Source organism: Sciurus vulgaris (genome assembly GCF_902686455.1).
Source record: "Sciurus vulgaris genome assembly, chromosome: 16".
Taxonomy (NCBI): domain Eukaryota; kingdom Metazoa; phylum Chordata; class Mammalia; order Rodentia; family Sciuridae; genus Sciurus; species Sciurus vulgaris.
In genome coordinates this window covers 17,615,533-17,638,303 of record NC_136477.1, presented here as the reverse complement: position 1 = coordinate 17,638,303, position 22,771 = coordinate 17,615,533, and the positions used below count along the sequence as shown (strand labels likewise).

General features: G+C 60.0%; 3 protein-coding genes across 15 annotated transcripts in view; 1 reads left to right on the top strand and 2 right to left on the bottom strand.

The window, feature by feature from the left end:
* PDE4C (phosphodiesterase 4C) overlaps positions 1-22,771 on the top strand; it is a 187,969-nt gene that overhangs the window by 129,608 nt on the left and 35,590 nt on the right. The gene's annotated exons all lie outside the window — the stretch shown is intronic.
* On the bottom strand, positions 4,372-10,866 carry ARRDC2 (arrestin domain containing 2). Of its 2 annotated transcripts, XM_079115853.1 has the most exons (9): positions 10,362-10,866; positions 7,576-7,884; positions 7,412-7,478; positions 7,076-7,223; positions 6,489-6,591; positions 6,151-6,407; positions 5,798-5,960; positions 5,221-5,378; positions 4,372-5,001 (listed from the first exon to the last, which is right to left on the bottom strand). In XM_079115853.1, exons 1-9 carry the CDS (start codon positions 10,618-10,620, stop codon positions 4,948-4,950), a joined length of 1,518 nt encoding a protein of 505 aa, XP_078971979.1. In that variant the 5' UTR covers positions 10,621-10,866; the 3' UTR covers positions 4,372-4,947. The 2 variants fall into 2 exon arrangements, with proteins under 2 accessions (XP_078971979.1, XP_078971978.1); XM_079115852.1 differs by lacking the exon at positions 7,576-7,884 and having other exon boundaries at positions 10,362-10,860.
* The window catches only part of KCNN1 (potassium calcium-activated channel subfamily N member 1), a 29,369-nt gene continuing 18,355 nt past the window's right edge, over positions 11,758-22,771 (bottom strand). For 3 of the 6 annotated variants that reach the window (XM_079115848.1, XM_079115850.1, XM_079115849.1), the window contains exons 6-10: positions 20,979-21,120; positions 18,405-18,515; positions 17,580-17,707; positions 14,366-14,435; positions 11,759-12,810 (exon numbers count right to left, since the gene is read on the bottom strand). In XM_079115848.1, the coding sequence (XP_078971974.1) occupies positions 12,556-12,810; positions 14,366-14,435; positions 17,580-17,707; positions 18,405-18,515; positions 20,979-21,120 (706 nt within the window). In that variant the 3' untranslated portion in view covers positions 11,759-12,555. The other 3 variants (XM_079115847.1, XR_013760012.1, XM_079115851.1) reach the window with 3 other exon arrangements.

Sequence of the window (22,771 nt, the reverse complement as noted above, 5' to 3'; positions counted from 1 at the left end):
CAGGTCAGCCAGTCCCGGAGCCACATGCACCACCTGGGGCCCTGGGCAGGGCTGAGCTCTGGAGGAAACGATGCCAACTGTAAATGAGTCACCAACACCTATGGTGTGTGTGGAGCGCTGGGGACACAGGGAGGCCCTGGCATGGCCTTCGCTGAACCAGTGAATATGGGACGCCAGGGAGAGGGGAAGACCAGGAAGCAGACACACCAGGGCAGAAGCAGGAAGCGGGGTGCTCTTGCCAGGGTCAGGGGGGCATGGCGAGCAGGTCTCTGGGTCTGAGTGTGCCTGAGGAGGGTCTGGGCACATCTAGGGAGAAGGAGTGCAGGCGGCAGGAGCAGCAGATACAAAGGTCCTGAGGTAGGGGTGAGCTGGAGGCAGTGGTCTTACTCAGGAAGGTCTAAACCCAGAGCTGGGAGGGGATGGGTCAGGGGTTTGGGGTCACCAGGACAAGCTGTCCTGTAACTGGAGCTAGCAGGAACGTGTCCCCCTCCCACCCACCCCCAGAGCTCCCTGCTCAGGACAGAATGTGCCGGGAGGAAGGCAGTCGGCTGTGCCTGGTGGCTGGGGCGGGCGGGTGGCTCAGGATTCCTGAACAGCAGCCCGGCCGGGCTCCCTGCCAGTGCAGGCGGGAAAACAAGCGCTGGGCGCCATGCCTGCCTGTCACCCGGTGCCCCAGGGTTGGCCGGGCCACGGCCAGAGACAGAGATGGTGAGAGAATCAGAGACCCAGAGAGACAGAAATGAGAGAGAGTGAGACACTGGCAGAGGGACACAGTGACAGAAATTCGGGGGCCAAGGAGGAGGTAGCAGGAGGGGGAGACAGAGACGGCAAGATGGCGAGAGAGCAGAGACAGACTGGAGAGACAGAGACTGAGAGAGACGGAGGCAGTACAAGGCCCAGAGTCCTGGAGTTTGATTCTGCACAAGCAATACACCTGATGCAGAAGGGTCCGGGGGCCAGTGAGAAGGGGCGACACCCCTCCCATTCCAATCTGGGCTTCAGTAAGGTAGTGGGGTCCTCCAGACATGTCATCAGTCCACAGTCTTCCTCCTGCCTGCCGGCTGCTGAGGCTGGGGACACAGTCGTGACCTGGCTCTGCCCTCAAAGTCTCAGACAAACAAGTGAATATGGAAGTGGGAAATTCAGAGGGTAATGAGGACCATGAAGACATCAGAACAGAGGGATGGGAAAGGGGACAGCAGATGAGAACTTTAGTCAGGAGGCTGGATGAGGTGAGGAAAGGTGGAGGCCCTGGAGGTAAAGAGGAGCCAGTCACAAGGGAAGAGCATTTCAGCCACAGGAATAGCATATGCAAAGGCCCTGAGGTGGGAATCTGCTCAGGGTGTTTCAGCAGCAGTGGGTGGGGGCTCACACAGGAGGAGCTGGAGGGAGGGGAGGGGGAATCTCTGGGATCATTTCACATTTGACCCCGTGAGCTCCTCCCTGTGATCAGGGGGTCAGTGAATCGGGACTGTCTGAGCCAGCTCCACTGTGTGTCATTTGTCTGACCCAGAAAGTCCTTTAGGGATCGGGTTCCCCGTAGTTGCAGACTCAGGAGTCCCGAGGACACCGGGAGTCTCGTCCTCCCACCGCGGGAGGGAAGTCTGTGGGACTGCACACCCCTGTGGTTACAGTGAGTGCCGCAGCTCCTTCTCGGTGGGGGACGTGCCCCAGCGGACGGGGAGCTCAGTCCCTCCTGAAGCTGAGGGACCGTGCTGTGGGGACATCTGCCCCCAGCCAGGCTCCAGGGACCTCCTGTTGTGAGCGTGGCATCAGGTCAGCTGTCCAGGGCTGATGCTGGGTGGATCCCAGGATGAGCAGAAGGAAATCGGGGCCCAAGTGGGGGTGTGGCCTGGGGCTCTGCAGACGTGGCCTGGACACTCAGCTGGGGACACTGGGACACTGGGGCATGTCTCCTGCCTGCAATCACACAAAGCCCTCGCTTGATCCTCGCCTCTGGGCCCTGACCCTGCCAGTGGTCACCCTGGGCTGCCAGTTAATTTAATTTTTTTTTTTTTTAGCCAGATGTGGTGGTGCACACCTGTAATCCTCAGCCCAGGGAGGCTGAGGCAGGAGGATTGCAAGTTCAAAGCCAGCCTCTGCAATTTAGCGAGGCCCCAAGCAACTCAGCTTGAGACCCTGCTTCTAAATAAAAGACAAAAAAGGGCAGGGGATGTGGCTCAGTGGTTAAGCACCCCTGGGTTCCATCCCTAGTACATACATAATAATAATAATTTTTAAATATTATATTCTAAAAATCGCACACATTCACAGGGCGTGCGGTCCTTCAACACTCGTACAGCACATGCAGTGATTATTTCTGACACTTAAACATCGATCATTTCTTTGTGATGGGGGCCTTCACACGCTGCTTTTCTAATTTTTTATAAAATACAGAAGTTGTGATAAGCTGGGCTGGGGTGTAGCTCAGCTAGGGCACTGGGTTCCAACTCCAGCCTGGGGAAAAAATTGTTGCAGAACACTGGAACCGGCTCCTTCTATCCAGCTGTATTTGGGGACCTGTTAGCCGATGTCCTTCTGTTCCATCTGCCCTTTACCAGCCTCTTCTATGCCTTGGGCAGGCTGGTGGGCACAGATCAGTCTCTAACTTGGCCCCGCCCCGCCCTTGGGCGTGGCCAGGACACCAGGGGGCGGGGTCTCAAAATCTGCCTTGGAGCCTGCGCAGGACTTTGGGGAACGCAGTCCTACAGGGAGGGGCGAAGAAGACTTTGATTCCCAAAAGCAGTTATTGTTGCTTTTTAAAATATATATATATATATATTTTTTTTTAATTTTTGGTGGACACAATACCTTTATTTTATTTTTATGCCGTGCTGAGAATCAAACCTAGGGCCTCACGCGTGCTAGGCGCGCATGCTACCACTGAGCCACAACCCCAGTCCCCCAAGAAGCAATTTTGAATGGCAGCTCCATCACTCCAGATCGTGGGACCCTGGGTGAGTCGCCTCATTCTATTGGGCTGGCTGTTCCCATCTGCACTTCCGTGAGTTACAACTCCATCCGCCACAATAGCGCTGAACGCTCAGTGAGTGTTCCAAGAAATCCTTCGGTGTTCCTAGTGCCAGTGTTTGCGACAGCCAGCACTTACCCACAGTTCCCGAGTCCAGTGGTGAATGAATGGATGGGCATTAGGTGGTCCGTCCAGACAAAGGAATATTATTTGACCACAAAAAGGAGCGGAGCCAGGTGCAGTGGTGCACGCCTGTAATCCCAGAGGCTACGGAGGCCGATGCAGGAGGATCGCAAGTTCAAAGCCAGCCTCAGCGTCTCAGCGAGGCCCTAAGCAACTCAGCGAGACCCCGTCTCTAAATAAAATACAAAATAGGGCTGGGGGAGTGGCTCAGTGGTTAAGAGCCCATGGGTTAAACCCTGATACCCGTCCCCTGAAAGAAGACTGGAGTGCCAATCCATGAGGCTTGTGGGTTAACCTCAAAAACATGCTGAGTGGCAGACGCCAGACACAGAAGGCCACAGCGTGAGCCCACTGATGTGAAATGCTCCAGACAGGCGTGTCACAGACAGCAGCAGCCTGCTGACACCCGGGCTGGGGGAGGGGTTTCGGTGGGACTGCCCAGCGGGCAGGGTCTCCTCGGGCAGTGGTGGAAATTTCTGGAATGAGATAAAAGTAATTGACGACACATTCTGAAATGTAGTGTGGGGAATGCTGTGGAATTTTACACTTTGCAATGGGTAATTTTATGGTATGTGAATTTCACCTCAATAAAATCCAGAAATGCCCAGTCAGGTAGTGGGGTCACCCTGTACCCAGCCACCCCATGGGTTCTGAGGGTAGATGAGCTAAGGGTTCGTGCTCACCTGCACAGGGGCCGGGGGCCCTGGACCCCCACTCGGCGTCCCTGTGTCTCTGGGCCTCAGTCTCCCCTTCTGGACTAGGGCCAGAAATTCATTCCAACTGTGGCCCAGGATGGTGGTCGAGGGCACACCGCCCCCTCGGCAGCGGAGGAGAAATAACCCAGCAGACAGTCTCTTCCTCCACGCGTTTATTTGATAAAAAATAATTGTATAAAAGAGGATGATTTTAAGGCCTATCAGAAATGCAGAGCCCAGCCTGGGGCTCGGCAGCTGGGGCTGGTCCGGCTGCCCCTGTCCTCTTTTCTCTTGAGGGGGGGCTCTTGAAGCACAATGGTCCCATATGTCCCTCTGGGCTGACTTGAGTCCTTGGGACCCTTTAATGCTGTTGTCACAGTCTTGAAATTCTAAATCATCCTTGAACAAGGGCCCCACAGTCACATTTTCTAAGTCGCGTGGCTGGTGGGGCCTGCCCCTCCCTGAACCTGGGTTCCCTGGGCCACAGATCGCGGGCCTCTATGTCCTGGGATACTTGTCTTCAGACCGGGGCTGCCCTGGCCGCCCCAGTGACCTGCTCTCCTGAATGCTTTGCTCCTGGGCCCCCTTGCCGGCCGGACCCCACGGGCAATGAGGACACCTCTCCTCTGAGCCCCCAATTCTAAAGGTGAAGGTGGGGAGCTCCTGACACCCCTCGCTTCTCTGCCGCGGAGCTCCACTCCAGGCCGGGGCCGCCGCTAAACTGGCCTTTCCTCCGGGAAGCCTCCTTGGCCTGCCCCAGCCCTGGGTCCCCTCTGACTTCACAAGACTGGACTGTCTGCCTCCCTCAGATTGGAGGCTCCTGGGGGACCCAGCGCCACCCACAGGCCGGGCACACACACAGGCGAATGGTTTCCTGGGCCGGGTGCTGGGCACCTGATGCTTGGGGACAGCTAGTCCGGATGTGCCAGATTCCATCCTGGCTCTTCCTCAGTCCTGTGACAGTGGCACAGCCTCGCCCTGCTCCAAGACTCAGTTTCCTCGATGTCAGGCGGGTGGCCGTGGGCCCAGCCGTCCCCGTGGTCATGGTGGCTGGAGGTTCCTAAGCAACTTCGCCCCTCCAGGTGTCCTTTTTGCCACTCAGCAGGTCATGCAGCGTGGCCTCATGGCCTCCGAAGGTGGATTTGGATCCTCCTGAGAGAAACATTCTAATGAAGCCATCCTGTCTGTCACAGCTGCCTTGGACGGGGAAAGGCAGGAGGAAGTCCCAGGGCAGAGCAGGAGCAGCAGGGCTGGGCATCGGGGTCCCTACAGGCGCTCCACCGGCCTGAACTCCCCTGGGGCTGTCTCCGCCCACTGAGGTGACAGGGCTCAGAGAGGCACGGGCAGGGGGCTCCTGGACCCCAAGCTTACCTCGGAGTACAGGGGTGGCGGGCGGTAGCGGAACTCCTGGATGTAGGCGAAGTAGGGCCCTTCCAGACTCATCCTGGGGTCTGGCAGCAGTGGGAAGGGGCTCTGTGAAGCGACTGCCACCTCTTCTTCTGTGACCACCTCTGAGTAGTCAGGAGGGGCTAGACATAGGTGACATAGTGAGCAGGGCCCCCTGCGCCTGCTGGGGGCTGCCCACTGGAGCCCTCCCACTGGGATTCTGGGGTCCTGGGGCCACTGAAGGGATTTTTTGGGGGGCCGGGACAGAAGCCAGGGCCTCGTGCACGCTAGGCCAGTGCCCCACCAGAAGCCGCGCCCCAGGCCACTTTAGTGTGAGACAGGGTCGCTAAGTTGCCAGGCTGGCCTGGATCTTGCGCTCCTCCTGCCTTGTCTCTGAGTCTCTGGGATGATGGGTGTGTGCCATCGCGCCCAGCCACCAATGCAACTATTACTGTGACCTTTTAGAGGTAGGAACGTGGAGACTGCAGGAAGGACAGCGGACCTGGGACGTGCCTCTGCCCACCTCGCCGCCCTCCGGCCCCCAGAGTGGGGTGGGACTCACCCTCAGGGTGCTCGGGCAGGGCCCTCAGCCCCCAGTCCAGAAGAAAGCTGGCGTGGCTGCCCACGCTGGACGAACGGCTGCCAAAAGGGTGCAGGGGGACGGTGCCAATGACCAGCGGCAGCTCCAAGAGCAGCTTGGATGTGCCCGGGATGTCCACGCAAACCTGGAGGCAGAGCCATGAGGGAGGGGTGCCCAGGCCGCCTGGTGCCCTCCATAGAGGAAACAGGCCTTGGCCGCTGTGCCCACAGTGCCTCCCAGTGCCGGCGATGGAGACCCCAGCTTCAGCCCGGGGGGTGGGTGGGGGGAACCCAGCAGGCAGAGCCACCCTGCCCCAGGACCAAGGGGCGCTGTACCTTGAGCGAGTAGCCCACGTGGAGCACGCGGCAGTGGAAGATGGAGGGCCCCACCGGGGGGATCCGCAGCGCCCGGCCCTGCCACAGCACCCGCCGCCCTGGGCCCACGGGCTCGCCCGCCAGACTGGCCACCACAGCTCGTTTCTGCTTCTGGGCGCCTCTGGCCATGAACGTCTGCGTCTGCACCACAGCTGCCCGTGGCAGCACGGGTCGCGTGGAGCCGTTGTCGATCTCGGCGAAGATGGGGATCACCTCTCCTGCCCGGGAGCATGGCCTCAGTCTCCCAGCTTGCCGCCCGACACCTGCCTCACGCCCCCCGTCCCGTCCCCACCTGCTACCTGGCGTGTAGCCCTTGCGGTCAATCTTGGCAGAGAGGGAGACCAGGCCACGGTTACAGTACCAGGATCGGGCGACCTTTTCCCGGGCTCCTGCCTGAGGCGCCTGTCCAGGTGGAGCAAAGGGCCACGAACAGGTCACTTTGTACAAACCAGACCCCTGTGGGGCTTCCAAGCACCCCCAGCCTGAGGGACAGAACCTGGGACAGGGTCTACTTTCTTTTTAATAATCCAGGGACCATCTTTCACATGGAGCCAGGAATATGACTCTTATAAAACTGAAGCTGCAAGAAGCAATGTGTGATGAGCGCACGTGTGGCCAGCGCTCGCTGGGCACTGACTGATGCTCACACTGCACATCTGCAGCTCACAGAGGGCGAGGCACTTTCCCAGAGCCACAGAACCACGGTGCAGCCGGGATTTGCACTCAGCGCCAATGGACTCTGACTCATTCCACATTTGCCTAGCTCCCTGCCCCCCCCCCCCAGGGTCCCCCTGGGAGCCCGGCTTCCTGAAGGGAGTCAATTGGGGTCCCTTAGGCGTCCCGCCTACAATGCTCTCCTCCTTCCTCTCACAGGGTAGCCACTCACCAACAGGGCCGGTGTATTGATGTCCACTGGCTCAATGACAGTGAACACCTTCCTGGTCCGACGTGCTGGGACCCAGGGGCGGTGCAGGGTGGCCTTGATGCAGTAGCGGACGCTGCCATGTTTTCCCTCAAAGGATGTCACCAGGGTCCTGGGGGTAGAGGGAAGGGGATTCAGGGGAGGAGCACAGAGACACAAAGGTGGGATGTCTTAAAGACATAGAGGAAGACAGACATGGGGGTCCCTCGGAGGAGAGGACAGTTTTGGTGCTCATAGGTTCCCAGATACCCAGCACTGGGGGCCCATGGAGAAGGGGCCGGCCCGGGCCTGGGGGCTTACAGAGGCAGCTGGAAGCTGAACGGGAACTCGTGATGCCCGGCAGGCAGGGTCGTGGGCTCGCCAGTGTCTGTAGGTGCAAGCAAGAGAGGGTGGCTCAGCGGCTACGCGGGAATCCCGGTGTCCTGCCGGCTATCGGGATGGGGCGTGGGGTCCCAGGCTGGTACCTGGAGGGAGCAGCGTGGCGCGGTGGCTCACGACCTCCACGCGCTCGCTGTAGCTCTGCGTGTACGCGGTGCTCGAGCCCGCGCTGCGAGACTCGGTCCAGTGCACGTGTGCGCGGCCTCGCGCGCGCAGCTTCAGGGTGCCCACGCGCGCCGCGCCCGCTAGCTCCAGTAGCACCCGACCTGCCACCACCTGGCCGCCGCTGAACACCGGCTCAACGCCAGCGGTCGCGCCGTCCAACTGCACCGCGAACGCCTTCACCTTGTCAAACAGCATCACGCCCCGGGGCGCGAACCCACCACGCGCAGACCCTGGCCTCGAACCCGCGACGCGGAACGCGAGCTAAGGACGCTGCAGCCTGAAGACGCAAACTCTCCCCGCGCACGCACGCGCAGTCGCCGATCCGGCCAGAAACCCCGCGTCCTTCGGCGGCGCCGCTTTTATACGGCAGGGCGGAGGTGGGGCCTGAGATGCAAGCCTCTCCCCCCGGAAGGGGATCCACCAATAGCGCGGTGAGGGGCGTGGCTTCGCCCAGGCGTGGAGCAAAATAACAAACATCCCTGTTCAGCGCCGCTGCTCTCTAAGCTCCTGAACCGGTGGTGGCGGGGCGGGGACACTGAAGTATTGAGGCATCCGAAGCCAGTCTCTCGGGGGTCCCGAGAATAAGGAAGGGAAACCGAGGCTCAGAGGCAGGGACCCAGGCCTGAGATTGACTAGCAAAGCAGTCTGCCTCTCGACTTAATCATCAACTGGCTGCCACTTGCAGACGTGACTGGAGACACGTCTGGTCTGAGTTGGGAAGAGGGGCCCGACCCTAGTTCGAGTTGGGGAGGGGGCCTATCTCAATCCAGGCCTATTTCCCCTCCCGTGCAAATTGGTGGGAGAAGGAAGAGGAGGGGCCTCCGTCCACTCGGGTCTGCTACCTCCCTCTTCTGATTGGAGCCCTGCTCAGCCACGTGATCTCGTGTCAAGAGACAACCTGTTGTTGCCTCAGTTTCCAATTCTGCAGAGCCGGGAGAAAAACAGCTTCAGAGGGTAGCCTGGACCATCGCGCAACCCCAGCTCAATTCCTCCGAGAATCGAGCCACCAGCTCCTGCACTCCGCCACTCGGTCGCGCCTCGGTGCTTCTGCCCAAACTGCTCCATCACCCGACTTTCTCTTCCCAACTTCCGGCTTCTGGCAAACTCCTCCTCGCCCCCTAAGCCTCCTCCTATGCCTGATCCGGGCATCCCCAGGCTCCAATACCCCAAAGGAAAGAGCCGAGTACAGGGCATGCTCAGGCACCGTCGGGTCCAGGGCTGCAGTGTGCTCTCGGGTTGGCGTGACCTTCCTCTGGGCCTCAGTTTCCCCAGAGAAGAGCCTCATGGGAATTTAGCCGGCGGGAATCGTTTCCGTGCAGCCTGCGGGGCGCTCGCGCCCTCTGGTGGCAGCGGGATGCGCTGCTGGTCGAACCACCCCTTACTCAAACCTTCCCGTTTGTCACTGGGGCGACAGAATCCTCAGCCCACCAGCAGAGGGCGGTCGTTAACCTACAGGGCCCCGCCCCTTGCTATCTGCCCTACAGGTCAGAGCAGGCAAGAAGGGACTGGAGGCTCAGCGATCAGCCTGGGGAGCTACCTAGAGGAAGGGACGTGGGCTGAATGGAGGACCTGGGACCTTCCCCCATGGCCATGGGAAGCTTGGAGGCCACAGGCTTAGGAGGAGGCAACCGGGGGGGGGGCTCCTACTAAGCCTGTTTCACAGATGAGCCCCCAGAGGCCCTGAGACAGGCGGGCCCTCGCTTGAGGTCGCACCGTAGTTCCGCCAGCATTGCCCCCCAGTGACTTAAGGAAGCCTCCAACGAATGTCTTGGGCCAGGTGGGCACTGAGGGGTAAAAGCGGTTCCAGCATGAGGGCTGGGGAAGGGAGGTGCCTCGTGGGCCCCTTCCTGCCCCGCCCCACCGCGCTACCCGCGGCTTCCACGGTAGTTGGGCGGAGGTGAGGGGTACCCTGGTGCTCGGGAGCTATTGGCAAAGCGTCTGTTTTGCGCACCACTGTTGGGGACTATCGCGAGTTTGAGTTGCCTCTTGCCTTGCCAGTCTCGCAGACTGTTATAAGTGAGGTCTGGCTTAGCCCGGGGCAGCCCGGAGAGGCCCACATCTCTCCTGCAGCCACAGAGCAGGGTGCTGGGGGCGAATTCCCTCCTGCAGCCCTGGCCAGCTCCTGACAGGTGTGTGGCCGCCCCGGTAAGACTCAGATTCAGAGTGGGGTAAGGCCATGTCAGAGACCCGAGACTCAGGTTGATGTGACCCCTCCCTCCCCCCACCCGGAAGGCATTTTTACCCCTTACCCACAAACACACCCGATGCCCCACCCCACTCGGGAGGAGCACAGAGCAGCAGACACGGCGGGGTAAACCGAGGCAGAGGAGCGCGTGAGCCGGGGCCTTCTTTGAGAATCGAGGCCCCCAAGTGTAGGGGTTCCCCAGACCCTAGCCAGCGTTGGGGTCCCTTGCTTTGAGAGGGGTCTCCCCAGCGCATAATCTGTAAATCAAGGGCACCCAGGCCTGGAACAGGGGACACCCAGAACCTGGGCAGGAGGTCTGAGGAGCAGGGGTTCTGGTCCAAGGTGGGTGCGTATCCCCGAGGGAAGGTTCAGCTACTGTGTGTGTGTGGGGGGGGGGGCCCACTCTTCGAGAAGTATCACCAGATCCAGATTCTCTAAGTCAAAAGGCTCTGGACCTGGAGAGGGGCGCCCAGACCCGGGGAGAGCGTCTGGCCCGGCGTCCTGCGGGAGTGGGTGCCTCACCTCTGAGGAGCAGTTGCCGTCGCCGCAGATACGTCTCGGCAGCCGCGCAGTGTCTGGACACGGCGTTGACGCCCACGCTGCGACGCTCCAGCCAGTGCGTGGCCGCGCGGCCGCGCGCCGCCACGACGAGCGCCCGCACCCGCAGCGGCGCGGCCACCTCCAGCAGCACCCGGCCGCACAGCCGCTCCCCGCCGCGGTACGCACCGCCCGGGCCCCGCGCCAGCTCCAGTGCGAAGCCGCGCACGCTGCCCAGGCGCATGGTGCCGGCCAGGGCGCGCAGCCGGGACGGTGCCCGTGCGCCCGGCGGGGGACACGGCGCAGGCGCGCAGCAGTTTTCCAGGGTCCCCAGGCGTCCCGCGCTCTTTTTTTGGTTTGTTAACTTCTACTGGCGCCGCGGGCCGTGGGAGGGCTCTTCGTCGGCCAACTTCCTGGTCCCCCGCCTCTACCCCAGTGACGCGCCCAGGCCGCCGGGGACGTGCCGTCCGGTGTCCTAACTGTTGACTTTGCCGCCCCCCAGCGTGAGGGGGGCCCTGTTTTTGTAGGGTCGGCAATGATGAGTCAGAAACCGGCGGGGGCGCCGCCCCAGTCTGCTCCCCCTACACGCCCTCTCGGTCACCTCTTGGCTGCCCCCCAAACACACCAACCTCAAATCTTGCCCCTTGGCCTTTGCACTGGCTGGTTCAATGCCAGGTCCGCTCTCCCACCTGCCCCACCCACACCCAGATGTCACCTCCGCAGTCCCCAGTCACCCTGACCTTGTTTATTTCTCAGTGGGGCCGCTGCGGGCTGTTTGTTTACCGCTCCTTTTCCACCAGACTGGCTGCTCCCCAAGGCTGCGCACCCGCCCTGCCCACACGCCCAGGATCTAACACCGGGCACAAGAGGGGATGGAGCTTTCCCCGTAGAACTGTTTCCCGCAGGCCACAGGCTGCGACTGAAGCTGAGGATGGGCGGGTTGAATCTTTGCGGCTTCTCTGGTTTCCACCTAGGCCTTCAGAGGAAAATACGGGGCCCCAACGGAGGCCCGAGCCTTTAGCAAGTCCTGGTTAAATCTGCTGCTACCTCCACCTTAAGATGAGGCAACAGAGGACCCCGGAGGGACAGCCATTGCTCAGGCAGCCCCGTGCCACACTGGAACCTAGGTCTGAAGAGTCCTGTGGCACCTCCCCAGTCCCTTCTTGTTCGTGGGTCTGAGCTGGTCCTCTGCAAGTCTTGCCAGGGCCAGGTTATCCCCCAGAGCCAGGTGGCTAATGGCCTTATCAGAGGCTGTCAGGGCCCCGGGCTCCCACCCATCCCTGCCTGGGGAGCATCTGTCACGTGTCTGGTCATGTTGGAGACAGCGCCCCAAACCCCAAAGTCTGGAGGGAACTTTTGACTCTGCTTGTATCTGGAACCCTGTCCACCAGTCCATCCACATGCCTGCCCCAAAGGATGCCACCTTGTGTCCCCACATTGACACCTCCTTCCTGAGGCTGCCCCTTGGCAGTGCCCTCCTCCAGCACATCAGTGCTTTCCCCTTGGAGTCCTGGCTCCACTGCTCCTTGCAGGGTGGCCCCAGGCGGGTGGCCTCACCTTTCTGAGCCTCAGTTTCCCCCACGCTATCCTGGTCAAGTGCTGGTGAAGTCACTGTGGTCATTTACATCGTATTCCATGTATACAGCAGATGCTCAATATGTGTCCAGTGAAAACTGCATACCCTGTTCACCCATGGTGGGTCTATCCATCGGAGATGGGGAAGGCATAATGTTACAGGGAGCTGTCTCCAGTGGTGCTCGGGCCCAGAGGGGACACTTGGACAGGACAGTTAGGGATCAGGCTTCCCTGTACCGCCCTCGTCTTGGCACCTCCAGGCTGGGGCCCCTCCCATGGTGTGACTATCAGGGACCCCAGCCACCACCACAGGCCACAGTTTGGTGGGTCCTGCTTTATTCAGAACTGGCAAGGACCCCCTCCCTGCTGCCCCACACCCGCCGGGGGCGTGGGGCGAGTAGAGGGCCAGGTGACCAGAGGATGCTCCGGGCTCCCCTGCTCGTCGCCAGGCAGTGGGTGGGCGGGCGGCCCCCATCCTCGCAGCCCAACTCAGCTTCAGCTTCTTGAATTACAAGAGGCGACACTGTACAGGGCTTCCTGGACGGCGTGGAGACGGCGGCCACACGATGGCCAAGATTTAGGTGTCCGGTGGCGGGCAGAGCCGTCACCCGCAGTCTGAGGGGGCCACGGGCGCCCACCGGCACGGCGGGCTCTGGGCAGCCTGGTCCGGGAGGCCGGGGCCGGGCCGGGGAGGCAGGGGCGGCGGGGGCGGGCGTATGGCTTGGGCGATGAGGCCGGGCAGGGCCTGCAGGGAGGTGCCCAGCGCGTCCAGGCGGCTTTCCAGGGCGGCCAGGCGGACCTCGAGTTCCTCCTGCTGGGCGTGCAGCTCGGACACCAGGTCGTACATGATGTTCTGGGTCTGCCGGAGACAGGAGAGGCTGAGGGGAGGGAGACACACAGAGGGGGACCCGGCAAGGGGACTCCCAGGATGCCCCAGCACCGCGACCTCTGGCTGGAGCCCGGGGGACGGTGGGGGTGGACAGGAGGGGAAACCAGCAAGAACGCCAGGCTCAGAGCCAGGGGACTGGGGACCCCGGGGTGGACGCAGCCAGAGCTGCCCTGGGTGGGCTGGACCAATGCAGCCAGGGGGCGGGGCCTCAGTGGGGCTCCCAGACCTGGAGGAGGCGCTGGGTTGGGGCCGTGGAGGGTCGTGGCCGAGGGCAAGGTGAGGGGGCATCCTGGCTCAGTTATGACCTAACACCCTGCCCCACATTGAGCTGGGGAGGGGACAGGGGTCTGAAGAGATTGGTGACCATTCTGAGACATGGGACATGACAGTTGGAACAATTACTGTTAACGGCAGCTTGTGGGACGTCCCCGCCACCTCCAGAGCTTCACCACGACCCAGAAAGCCGCTACAGTTCACGTGGGCACTGGAGGCAGACCAGGTGGGGACGGTTCTGGGTGCAGATGCCACTCTGACCAACAGGTGGCGCCAGAACACAGCTCCGGGGCCTGACCGCGGCTGACGCCAATCACAGCCGGGATCTGAGACTAGAGGCAGCCTGTGGCGGCGGTCGGGACCATACGCACACCCCACCCTGATCCCGAGGAACCTTGCCCGCCATGGGCTCCCCTCCACTGCCACACCCTGGGTGAGAGGGTGACATCTGGAGGCTCCTGCATCCAGCCATGGGCGGTTCTTTTTGTCTCTCTCTGAGGACAGTAAGCCTCAGAGTGAACCCCCTAACATTTAGAATATACATTTTATTTTTGTCAGAGAGAACTATTAAATTAGTCAGAAATCTTGAAAAACATTAAAATTTAATACTGAGCCGGTGCCTGTGGTCCCAGATGCCCCTGAAGCAGGAGGATCACCTGAACCCAGGAGTTCAAGACCAGCCTGGGCAACATGGTGAGAGCCGGTTTCAAACACCGAACCAAAACAAAAACATAATGATGAAGAATATTTTAACTTTATTAATTTTTTTAAAATTAGAAACTCACATGAACTCGCATAAAGAAGGTTCTGTTGAAGGTTTTGTGAGGACTTCATGGCCGAGAGGAAAGGGCGAACCTAATCTTTCCAAATCCCGATTTCCAGGCTGGGGGTGAGGCTCACTGGCAGAGCGCTCGCCTAGCTCAAGGCCACAGGTTCCGTCCCCAACACAGCAAAATTTTTAAAGTAAGAATATGATAGTTGAGGCAGGTTTCCTGCCTTGCTGCCCAGGCTGGCCTCAGACTGCTGAGCTCAAGTGATCCTCTGGCCTCAGCCTCCTGAGGAGCTGGGCCTGCAGACACCCCACCCGCCAACTGCCTGACATGTGATCTTTTAAAATAAAGCCCAGCAGCCAGTGTTAACAAGAGGAGACCCCACACAGGCAGGGAGACCTCTCATGTCTCTCCTATGTCAGGGTGACAGTGGCCCCTGGTCCGTGCCAGGGCCTGTCCCTCCTCTGCCCCAGCTGGCTCACCTTGGCCAGGTCGGCCAGCGTGTTGGCCTGGTCGTTCAGCTTCCCTTGTTCAATCTTCACGCTGCGGAGCCTGGGGAGACACAGTGGGTGACTGGGGGCAGGTGGCAGCGGCAGTGGGGGTGGGGTCTTCCTTGCACCCACCTGCAGTGGCCCCGTGGGACATGCATCGGGTCTGCAGGACCGAGGGGCAGCTCAGCTCCCACACCCTGCAGGACAGCCCGTCGGAACTGACCCGAGACCCAGGGGATCTTCACACCCGCCAAGGGGACGGCCGTGCACCCTGTCCGCCTCTGAGGGCAGGGCTGGCATGCCCACTGTGCCCCTACCCCAGCGCCACCATGCACCCAGGCTCCCTGCCCCCCAAGGCCCCCGGAGACTTACTTTTGAGCCCTGGCAGGACCAGCAGAGCAGGAAAAAACCACGAGGCAATTTTAATCTCGGCACAGCTGAGCTGCACGTGCCCGGCCCTGCCCGCCTCCCACATGCATCACCCAGGGCCACGCTGGGTCCAGGCGGCAGAGGGGCTGATCTCGCTCTGAAGGCGCAGGGCCAGCCCCTCAGGAAGTGCCTGTCCTGTCCCTCCCCTCAGCAGGGTCCCCGGTCCTGGCCACACAGCCTCCAGGGTGCCAGCCTGTGTCAGGGCCTGGCCCTGCAGATGGCCTTTGTCCTGGACAAGCTGAGGACCAAGGGGCAAAGCCACTGCTCGCGGGCAGGCACCCCGGCAGGACTTGAACCCACGACTGCCCCATGGTCTCTGTGCCCTCGGCCCTGGACCGCTGCCCATCAGGGAGCTGACCTGTGTGTGCTCACCACTTCCCACTGTCCCTTGGTACTGGATCAGCCCAGGGCCCAGGCCTGCCAGGGTGCCCTACACCCGCGGGGCATCTGAGCCCAGCCCTGCATGCCCCAGCAAGAGACGCCCAGGGAGCCCCAGTCCAGAGAAGCAGAGGGGGAAAGACGCCCCCAGGCCTGGAGCTCAGAGCTGGAGCTGGGGAGCCCTGGAGAAAGCAGGAGGCCTGCTCAGGACCCAGACGGCCTTTCACTGGCCATACTGTGCCTGGCTGCTCTGGAACTGCCCTGTTTAGGGTGAGCCACGTTCACCCCCAAATTTATGCTGGCATCCTCACCGCCAGTACCTTAAAATGTGACCAAATAGGAAACGGGGTCTTTGCAGGTGTCATTAGTGAAGATGAGCTCATGAGGGTGACCCTAACCCAATATGGCTGCCGTCCTTACAGAATGGGGAGGGGCTGGGGAGCTCAGCTGGGGAGCACTGGTCTAGCATTCACGAGGCCCTGGGTTCCATCCCAGCACCACGGAAAAACAAAAAAGCAACATAAACAGATAAAAACCCCTCCCAGGGTAGCCAAGTGCTGTGCCCCATGCCTGTAGTTCCATCTACTCAGAAGACTGAGGAAGGAGGATCGCTTGAGTCTAGGAGTTCAAGGCCAGCCTGGACAACAGAGCAAGACCCTGTCTCAAACAAAAACAGAAACAAAAGTCTTACCACAGTCATGTGAAAAGGGACTATTGTCATTAGAAATCAGTCCAATGATAACAGTAAACACAATAAATGTAAATGGACTAAACTCTCTAGTTTAAAAATAAGAATGTCCTGGGTTTGGGCACCCTCCCCCAAAAAAGAAAGACAGGGATGTTAAGGGCATAAAGAAAGCTTTGGTGACAGATATGTTCCTATCTTGGCTGTGGTGAGTGTCATGGTGATATACATATATTAAAACAACAAAACTGGGTGGAGAGGGAGAGGAAGAGAGGATATTAATGGGTTCAATCCCCAGTTAAAAAAAAATAACAGGTACAGGAGGAGTAACCTGTAATATTCTGTAGCACAGTAGGGTAACTGGTACACGAGCTTTTATTGTGTGCTTCAACATAGCTAGCCAAGGGGATTTTGAATGTTCACAACACAAATAAATAGCGTATCTATTTTGAGACAGGGTCTTGCTATGTTGCCCAGGCTGACCTTGAACTCCTAGGCTCAAGCGATCCTCCTGAGTAGCTGGGACTACAGATGTGAACCACCACACTCGGCAAAGAAATAATAGACATTTGAAGAGTCGGATATACCAAGTACCTTGATCTGATCTTTACACATATCCACATGCCTTAAAATCTCACACCGTACCCCATAAATATGTCCAATTATTATGTTGAGTTTTTGAAAATATGAAAAAGCCAGGTCTGGTGGGCCCACGCCTGTAATTCCAGCAACTTGGGAGGCTGAGGCAAAAGGATTGCAAGTTCAAGGCTGGCCTCAGCAACTTAGCGAGACCCTGTCTCTCAACGAAAAACAAGAAGGGCTGAGGGTGGACTCAGTGGTGAAGCACCTCTGGGCCCATCCCCAGAACCAAAAAATTAAATAAATAAATAAATAACACTGACTTCTTGTTTCTTTTCACTTTCTTTTAAAGTTGAAATCAGTGCTGTTCAGAGGCTATTCTAGGGAACAGCACAGTGATCTGCGTGATGGTCTGGGGGTCAGATCCAGCCAGCTGCCTGTCCCTGTTTTCCTGATACAATGGCAGAACTGAATGGCAGGACAGAGACCATCTGGCCCCAAAGCTGGAAATATTTATGACTTGGCCCTTTACATGAAAAACGCCCTCCCTGGCTACATTTCAGACTCACCTGAGGAACCTGAGTCCCGGCTGCACCCCAGATGCTACTGTAACTGGTATTAGAAGTGGCATGTAAATCTTTCTACCACTCCCTAAGTGACTCTGATGAGTGGCCACGGATGGAACCCCTAGATTAAATAATTCCCAGGGTGAAGAGACAACAGAATTGAGTAGTTTCTAATTATCCCACGCCACCTCACAGATCAGACCACACATTCAATTCCAAGCTTCCTGCCAGGCAAAGCGCAAAGGGGAAATAGCTTCAAAGTCAAAGAGTAACCATTTTGGTTACCGCAGAGAATAAGGCCTGCTTCCTGCCACTGATATTGGGTGGCTTCCACGACTCATCTGAGGCAACTGTTAAGGCTGGGTATGGGGCCCAACTCCTGTCCCCTGACCATCTTATCCTCCCCAGCACCGGAACGGCAGGTCCCAACCAACCGACCACCTGGCCTGGAGGGGGACCGTGACGAGGCCACACTGAGCTGCCCGGTCCTTGGTCTCCTCCTGGGGGCCACGGCGGCCTCCAGGCCAGGCAGCCTCAGAAACGTGAGCTGGAAAGGTGCTGGACTTACTGATGGATGGCTTGGAGGAACTTACGCTGGTGTTTCCGAACCCGGGCTTGGTCTGGTTTCTTCACCAGCCTGGTGTGTTTGTAGATGAGCCACGTCTCCCTGAGAACGTTAGCAGCGGCGTTTTTTACCTGGGTCCAGAAAAGGAAGAGTCTCAGGGTAGGTACAAAGCCATGGAAGGTTCTAGAAACCTCCAGAAGCCCTCCAGGACTGGGGTCCCTGGACTGCAAGGCAGGGCTGTGTTTGCATGTCCACACGGTAGGAGGGTAGTGAGAGTGTCTAACATGGGCGGCTGGCCCCAGCCGGGCCCTTTGGATACACTGAGGGGACCTCAGTGCAGTGCCCATAAGTTGATCTCTCCTTGTTCTTTTCGCACTCGGGGCCCTCTATCAGGGAGCTGTGTCCCCAACCCTTCTTCCTTCATATTTTGACACAGGGTCTCACGGCATCGTGACTCCCAATCCTCCTGCCTCAGCCTCTCGGGTAGCTGGCGTTATGGTCGTGCGCCACCACACCCAGCAGAGACCGTCCTCATTTTATACGGGGGAAACCAAGGCCCAGGTCAGCCTGCAACCTGGCAAGGTCAGAGGGCGCACACTGCACCGAGGCATGTGCCTATGGCCCAGGGTCGCACTTCCCACCTGGCCTGGGTGGCTCCTACGCCACACTATGGTTTGTGTCTGTGCACAGCATACAAATGGACACGGTCGGGGCAGGGCAGTGACTCCTGGGTGCCTAAGCGCGCCTGCTGGCGCAGAGGCAAGGCAGGGAGGGTCTCGCTTGCTGATAAGCAGGGAGGGTGGCCCTGGCCAGGGCTGGGGTCCTCACCCGCTTGGTGAGCTGAGTGTCCATCATGAAATTATGCACGTGCTTCTCAGCCTTGGTGAGCTCCAGCTTCCGGGCCACCACGGCCACCACGAGCGCCGTGCAGCCGGCCCCCTGCAGGCAGAGCGGAGGGGCACCTCAGCCTCGGCCTCCGGTCGCCTCCCCCTCCAGGAGGCCAGCCTGGCCCCACCCCCGCGGAGCTGCTCAGAACCTGCGGTGGCAGAGGACTCCCCCGCCCAGGCCGCTCTGCCTGCCGAGCCCACTGCCTGGTAAAGGTGCGCAGCCCACGAACGAACGAGCTCATGCGGCCCGTAACTCACTCCTGCCTCCTCCAGGGAGAAAGGAACGAGCCGCCAGGCCACGCCCACAGAAGCGTCAGGCCACGCCCACAGAGGCGGGAGGATTTGGAAGAGTCTTGTTCAAGGCTTTGGGCCATAGATGCGACGGGGACAGGGGCTGACATGCAGTAAGGATGGCCACCAAGCAGGGTCAGAAGGACAGGCTGGGGCTCGGGGCATCTGCAGGAGGGGGGGAAAGGCAGAAGGGCCCAGGAGGAATGGGGCTGCCCGTGGTGGCTGGGGAGGACTTGCCTGTGCCCCTGTGCGCTCGCTCAGGGCAGCCAGGCAGGCGGGGAGGGCAAGGCTGAGGTGGGAGGCGGACAGGAAAGAGTGACACGGGTCGGGGGAGGACGAAGTTCTGCCACTGAGAAGCAGGGAACAGGGAACCTCAGACACCCAGGGGTGTCCTAGCCCCAAGGAGACAAGTGGTCAGGTGGCTGAGGGGCCCAGAAGGCACCCACAACTCAGCCAACAGCTCACTCCTCCTGCCACTGCTCAGTCACAGGCTGGAGGGGGAAAAGGGCCAAACGTGGGACACTGAGGGTGAGAGGCCAGGATGGCTCAACGTTTGTCTAGGGGCAGAAGGAAACATTTATGGGAAGGAGGGGGGAAGGGCCAGGACACCAACAAAATGTCCTGGATGGGTTTAGATACTAACATGCCAAGTCTGGGTGGGTGGGCACAAGAGTAAGCAGGGGCTCTAGACGCCCGGGTCTAGAGAGGATCCACAAACCTATTCTCAGGAAAATCCCTGTTAACAGGGAAAAAGCAACTTGCTGGAAACCTCTGGAATATTATGCAGCCAGGAAAAGGGACAGCTGAGGGATCCCTACTGAAGCACATGGGTGCTGCATAGATACAGGATAGAAGCAGTGTTGGTCAATAGATGGCCAGCTTCCAGAAGGCCAGGCTGGGATGCCCTGAAGCTTAAAAACAAGAAGTTCAGGGCTGGGGAGATAGCTCAGTTGGTAGAGTGCTTGCCTTGGAAGCACAAGGCCCTGGGTTCGATCCCCAGCACCGAAAAAAAAAAAAGAAAAAGAAAAAGAAGTTCAAGGATGGTGCTGCAAATTGGAGTCCATGAGGCAGTGATCAGGAGTAAGAGGGAGGCGAAAGGCTGACAGAAGAGGTAGAAAAGGAACCTGGCTGAAACGGCCAGGGTGTGGCTTCAGGTGATGCCTAGAGTCTGTGAAAAACCCCACCCGAGTGTGACCAGTTCCATGTGCATCAGGGGCAAGCGCAGGGAGCAGGCTGCAGGGTAGACACAGAACTTTCTAGAAGGAGCCCCAGCCCCACAGCCACATCATTCAGGGAACATGGCTTCTCCATTTCATCCTGGCCCCTCTGGGTTCGAAGTCCTCCCTCCGAGGGGTCAGAGCTGTCTGTTTGTGCCAGCTGCTGGGGGCAGGGCAGCCTCCAGCTTTTCCCCTCTGACTCCAGCATGAAGTAAAGAAAAGTGACATTAGCAAAAGCGCTGCGAAGCCAGTGAGCTGGGGAGGGGCCGAGGCAGCTCTGCAGCCGGGAGAAGCCAGGACGTGGGCTTCCCGGGCTCGCGTCCAGCAGCGGGGAGGCCGGAGGAAGAAGCACTCAAGGAGGAGATGAAAGAAACTTGGCGAAAAAGAAGGTTCCAGAAGGAGGAGATGAGAGAAAGGAAACTGATGATGGAACTGGGGAAGAGAGAAGGCTCCCGACGTCCCAGGACGCCCACATCCACGAAGGCGGATCTGAGAAGTCTCCAGAGAGACCGGGTGCTGCTGGGACCGAGCCCACAGACACGCTTCACAGGGCCAGGGCCGCGCAGGGTCAAGGACGGGGGCGGGGCTGTGACCCCCAGTCACCGAGGGGTGTTCCAGGCGTAAATGAGCTTAGTCTTGGCAACAAGTAGAGAAAGTGGCACAGGACACAGCTGGGGAAACCAAGGCACAGGAGCACCGAGTCCCTTGCCCTGGGTCCCAGAGCTGTGGCTAGACTGGTGGTGGAGAATAAAGGGGCAGAGACGATACTCCGCTCAGAGGGGTCACAGCCTCTGGAGGGAGCTACCCATCCAGAGCTGGAAGAACCCGACAGAGGCCCAGGAGGCCGAGGCTGCAGGTTCCACAGGACATGAGAGGGAAGGGGCAGGGAGGAGGAGGGGGCCGACCTCGCAGCTCTCAGGGTGGGGCGCTCCTGTTAGGGGCTGCGCGAGGGCGGGGAGCGCAGAGCTGGCGGTGTCCCCGCGGTCTGCCCACAGCTGCGCCCTTACCATGATGCCGGTGAGCAGGCACACGCCCTTCCCGCAGTAAGTGTGGGGCACCATGTCGCCGTAGCCGATGGAGAGGAAGGTGATGGAGATGAGCCACATGGCCCCCAGGAAGTTGCTGGTCACTTCCTGCTTGTCGTGGTACCTGGGGGAGCCAGGGGCAGGGGCCTCCGTCAGCTCACGGTGGCATCGCAGCCTCCATCACACCCTGGGGCAGGGCCAGGACTGCAGGGCCCCGGGTCTACCGGCTGTCCTGGGTCCCCGACCTTGGCCACAGGAAGTGGATCTCTCGGGGATGTGGCTAGCGCTGGGGCAGGAGGCGAGGGCACCCACGCCCTCCCTCCCCACCCCCTTCCAACCCCCCTAGCCCGACACCCAAGCTACTGCCCTCCCCAACCCTGGTGACAGGACAAAAAAGGGCCCCGGTGAGGGGACACCCGCACATGGGCACACAGTCTCTCTCCCAACAACAGACACAGGCAGACGGGGCTGAGGGTGCCAGAAGCAGCAAGGAGTGAAGGTGAGGATTTAGGTCAGACACCAGGAAGAACTTCCTTAGCCAATGAGGCCCCAAAGAAGGAGGACTATTGGACAGGCTAGTGGATGGAGCCCAGGACTTAAGAGAAGGAAAGAGAGCAAGCAGAGGGAGTCCCCAGTGCCCAAACCCGGGGGTCTTGGGTTTGAGAAGTGGGCAGGTCACTTGGCACAGGGGGAAGGCCCAGGGCTATAGTTTGGAATCCAGGGGACAAGCCCCAAGATCTTGGAAAGGACAGAACTTTGTCCCTGTCTCAGCCAGGCCTGGGCCCAGGTACAGGGGTTCAGAGGTGCACAGGTGGTCGGTCAGGATACAGGCTGGAGGGGGATTCTCAGGGTCGAGGGGCAGCTTGGAGATGGGTCAGCAATCCTGACACCTCCCTGGAAGAACTAGATATCCGGTCCCATCTGACAAGACTTCTGTCAGGGAGCCCGGGGCCTTGCCAGCTGACCTACGCCTTCCTGTCTCAGATGGCAGAAGCCTGGCCAGCCTGTGGAGAGCACCTGGGGCGTTTAATGTCAGAAGCCCGTTGGGGAGGCAGGGGACGTGGACCCCTAGCCCGGCAGAGCTGAGGGAGCTTTGGTAGGGGCGGCAGGTCAGCCTGGGGACAGGGCTCTGGGGAAGGGGAGCAGGGAGCGCCCGGAGGTCAGCTCCTTGGGAGTCTCCGGGCCCCTGGGGCTTGGATGCTTTTAGGCGCCTTCAGTCCGGGATTCTAGGCTGCTCATGAGGTGCTCGGGACAGAACCCCATGTTACACAGGGGCATCTCAGTCCCAAACTGCCCCAGTCCCGGACCCGGGAAACCAGCACCCCAGCCCCAGGAGCCAGGAGGGCGGTGGTGGTGTGGCCAAGCCTGCTGGAGCGACCGGGCGGCGCAGAGAACCCCAGGGGCAGAGGCAGGAGCATGCGGGAGGCAGGGGTGGGGCGGAGCGAGGCAGGGGGGCAAGCAGTGGCTGGGCTCAGAATTTAGGACTGGCTGCCCTTGGCCCTGCCTCTCTCCACCCCCACCTGGGGAGAAGCCTGAAGTAACCCTGCTTGGAGCTCAGGGACACCTGACTGGAGAGACCCCAGTGACCCCAGACCCTAACCTGATCCCACTCCTGCCCGGATGTGGGGGATGGGCTGTAGGGACAGGCCCAGGGCACATCAGGGGTCCCAGGAGACTCCTACGCATGACTCCCAGACCCCAGACGACAGACCCTGATCCCCAGAGAAGCTGGCTCTAGCCACTGGGAACCAGCCATGGGGTCCGAGAGGGGGTGC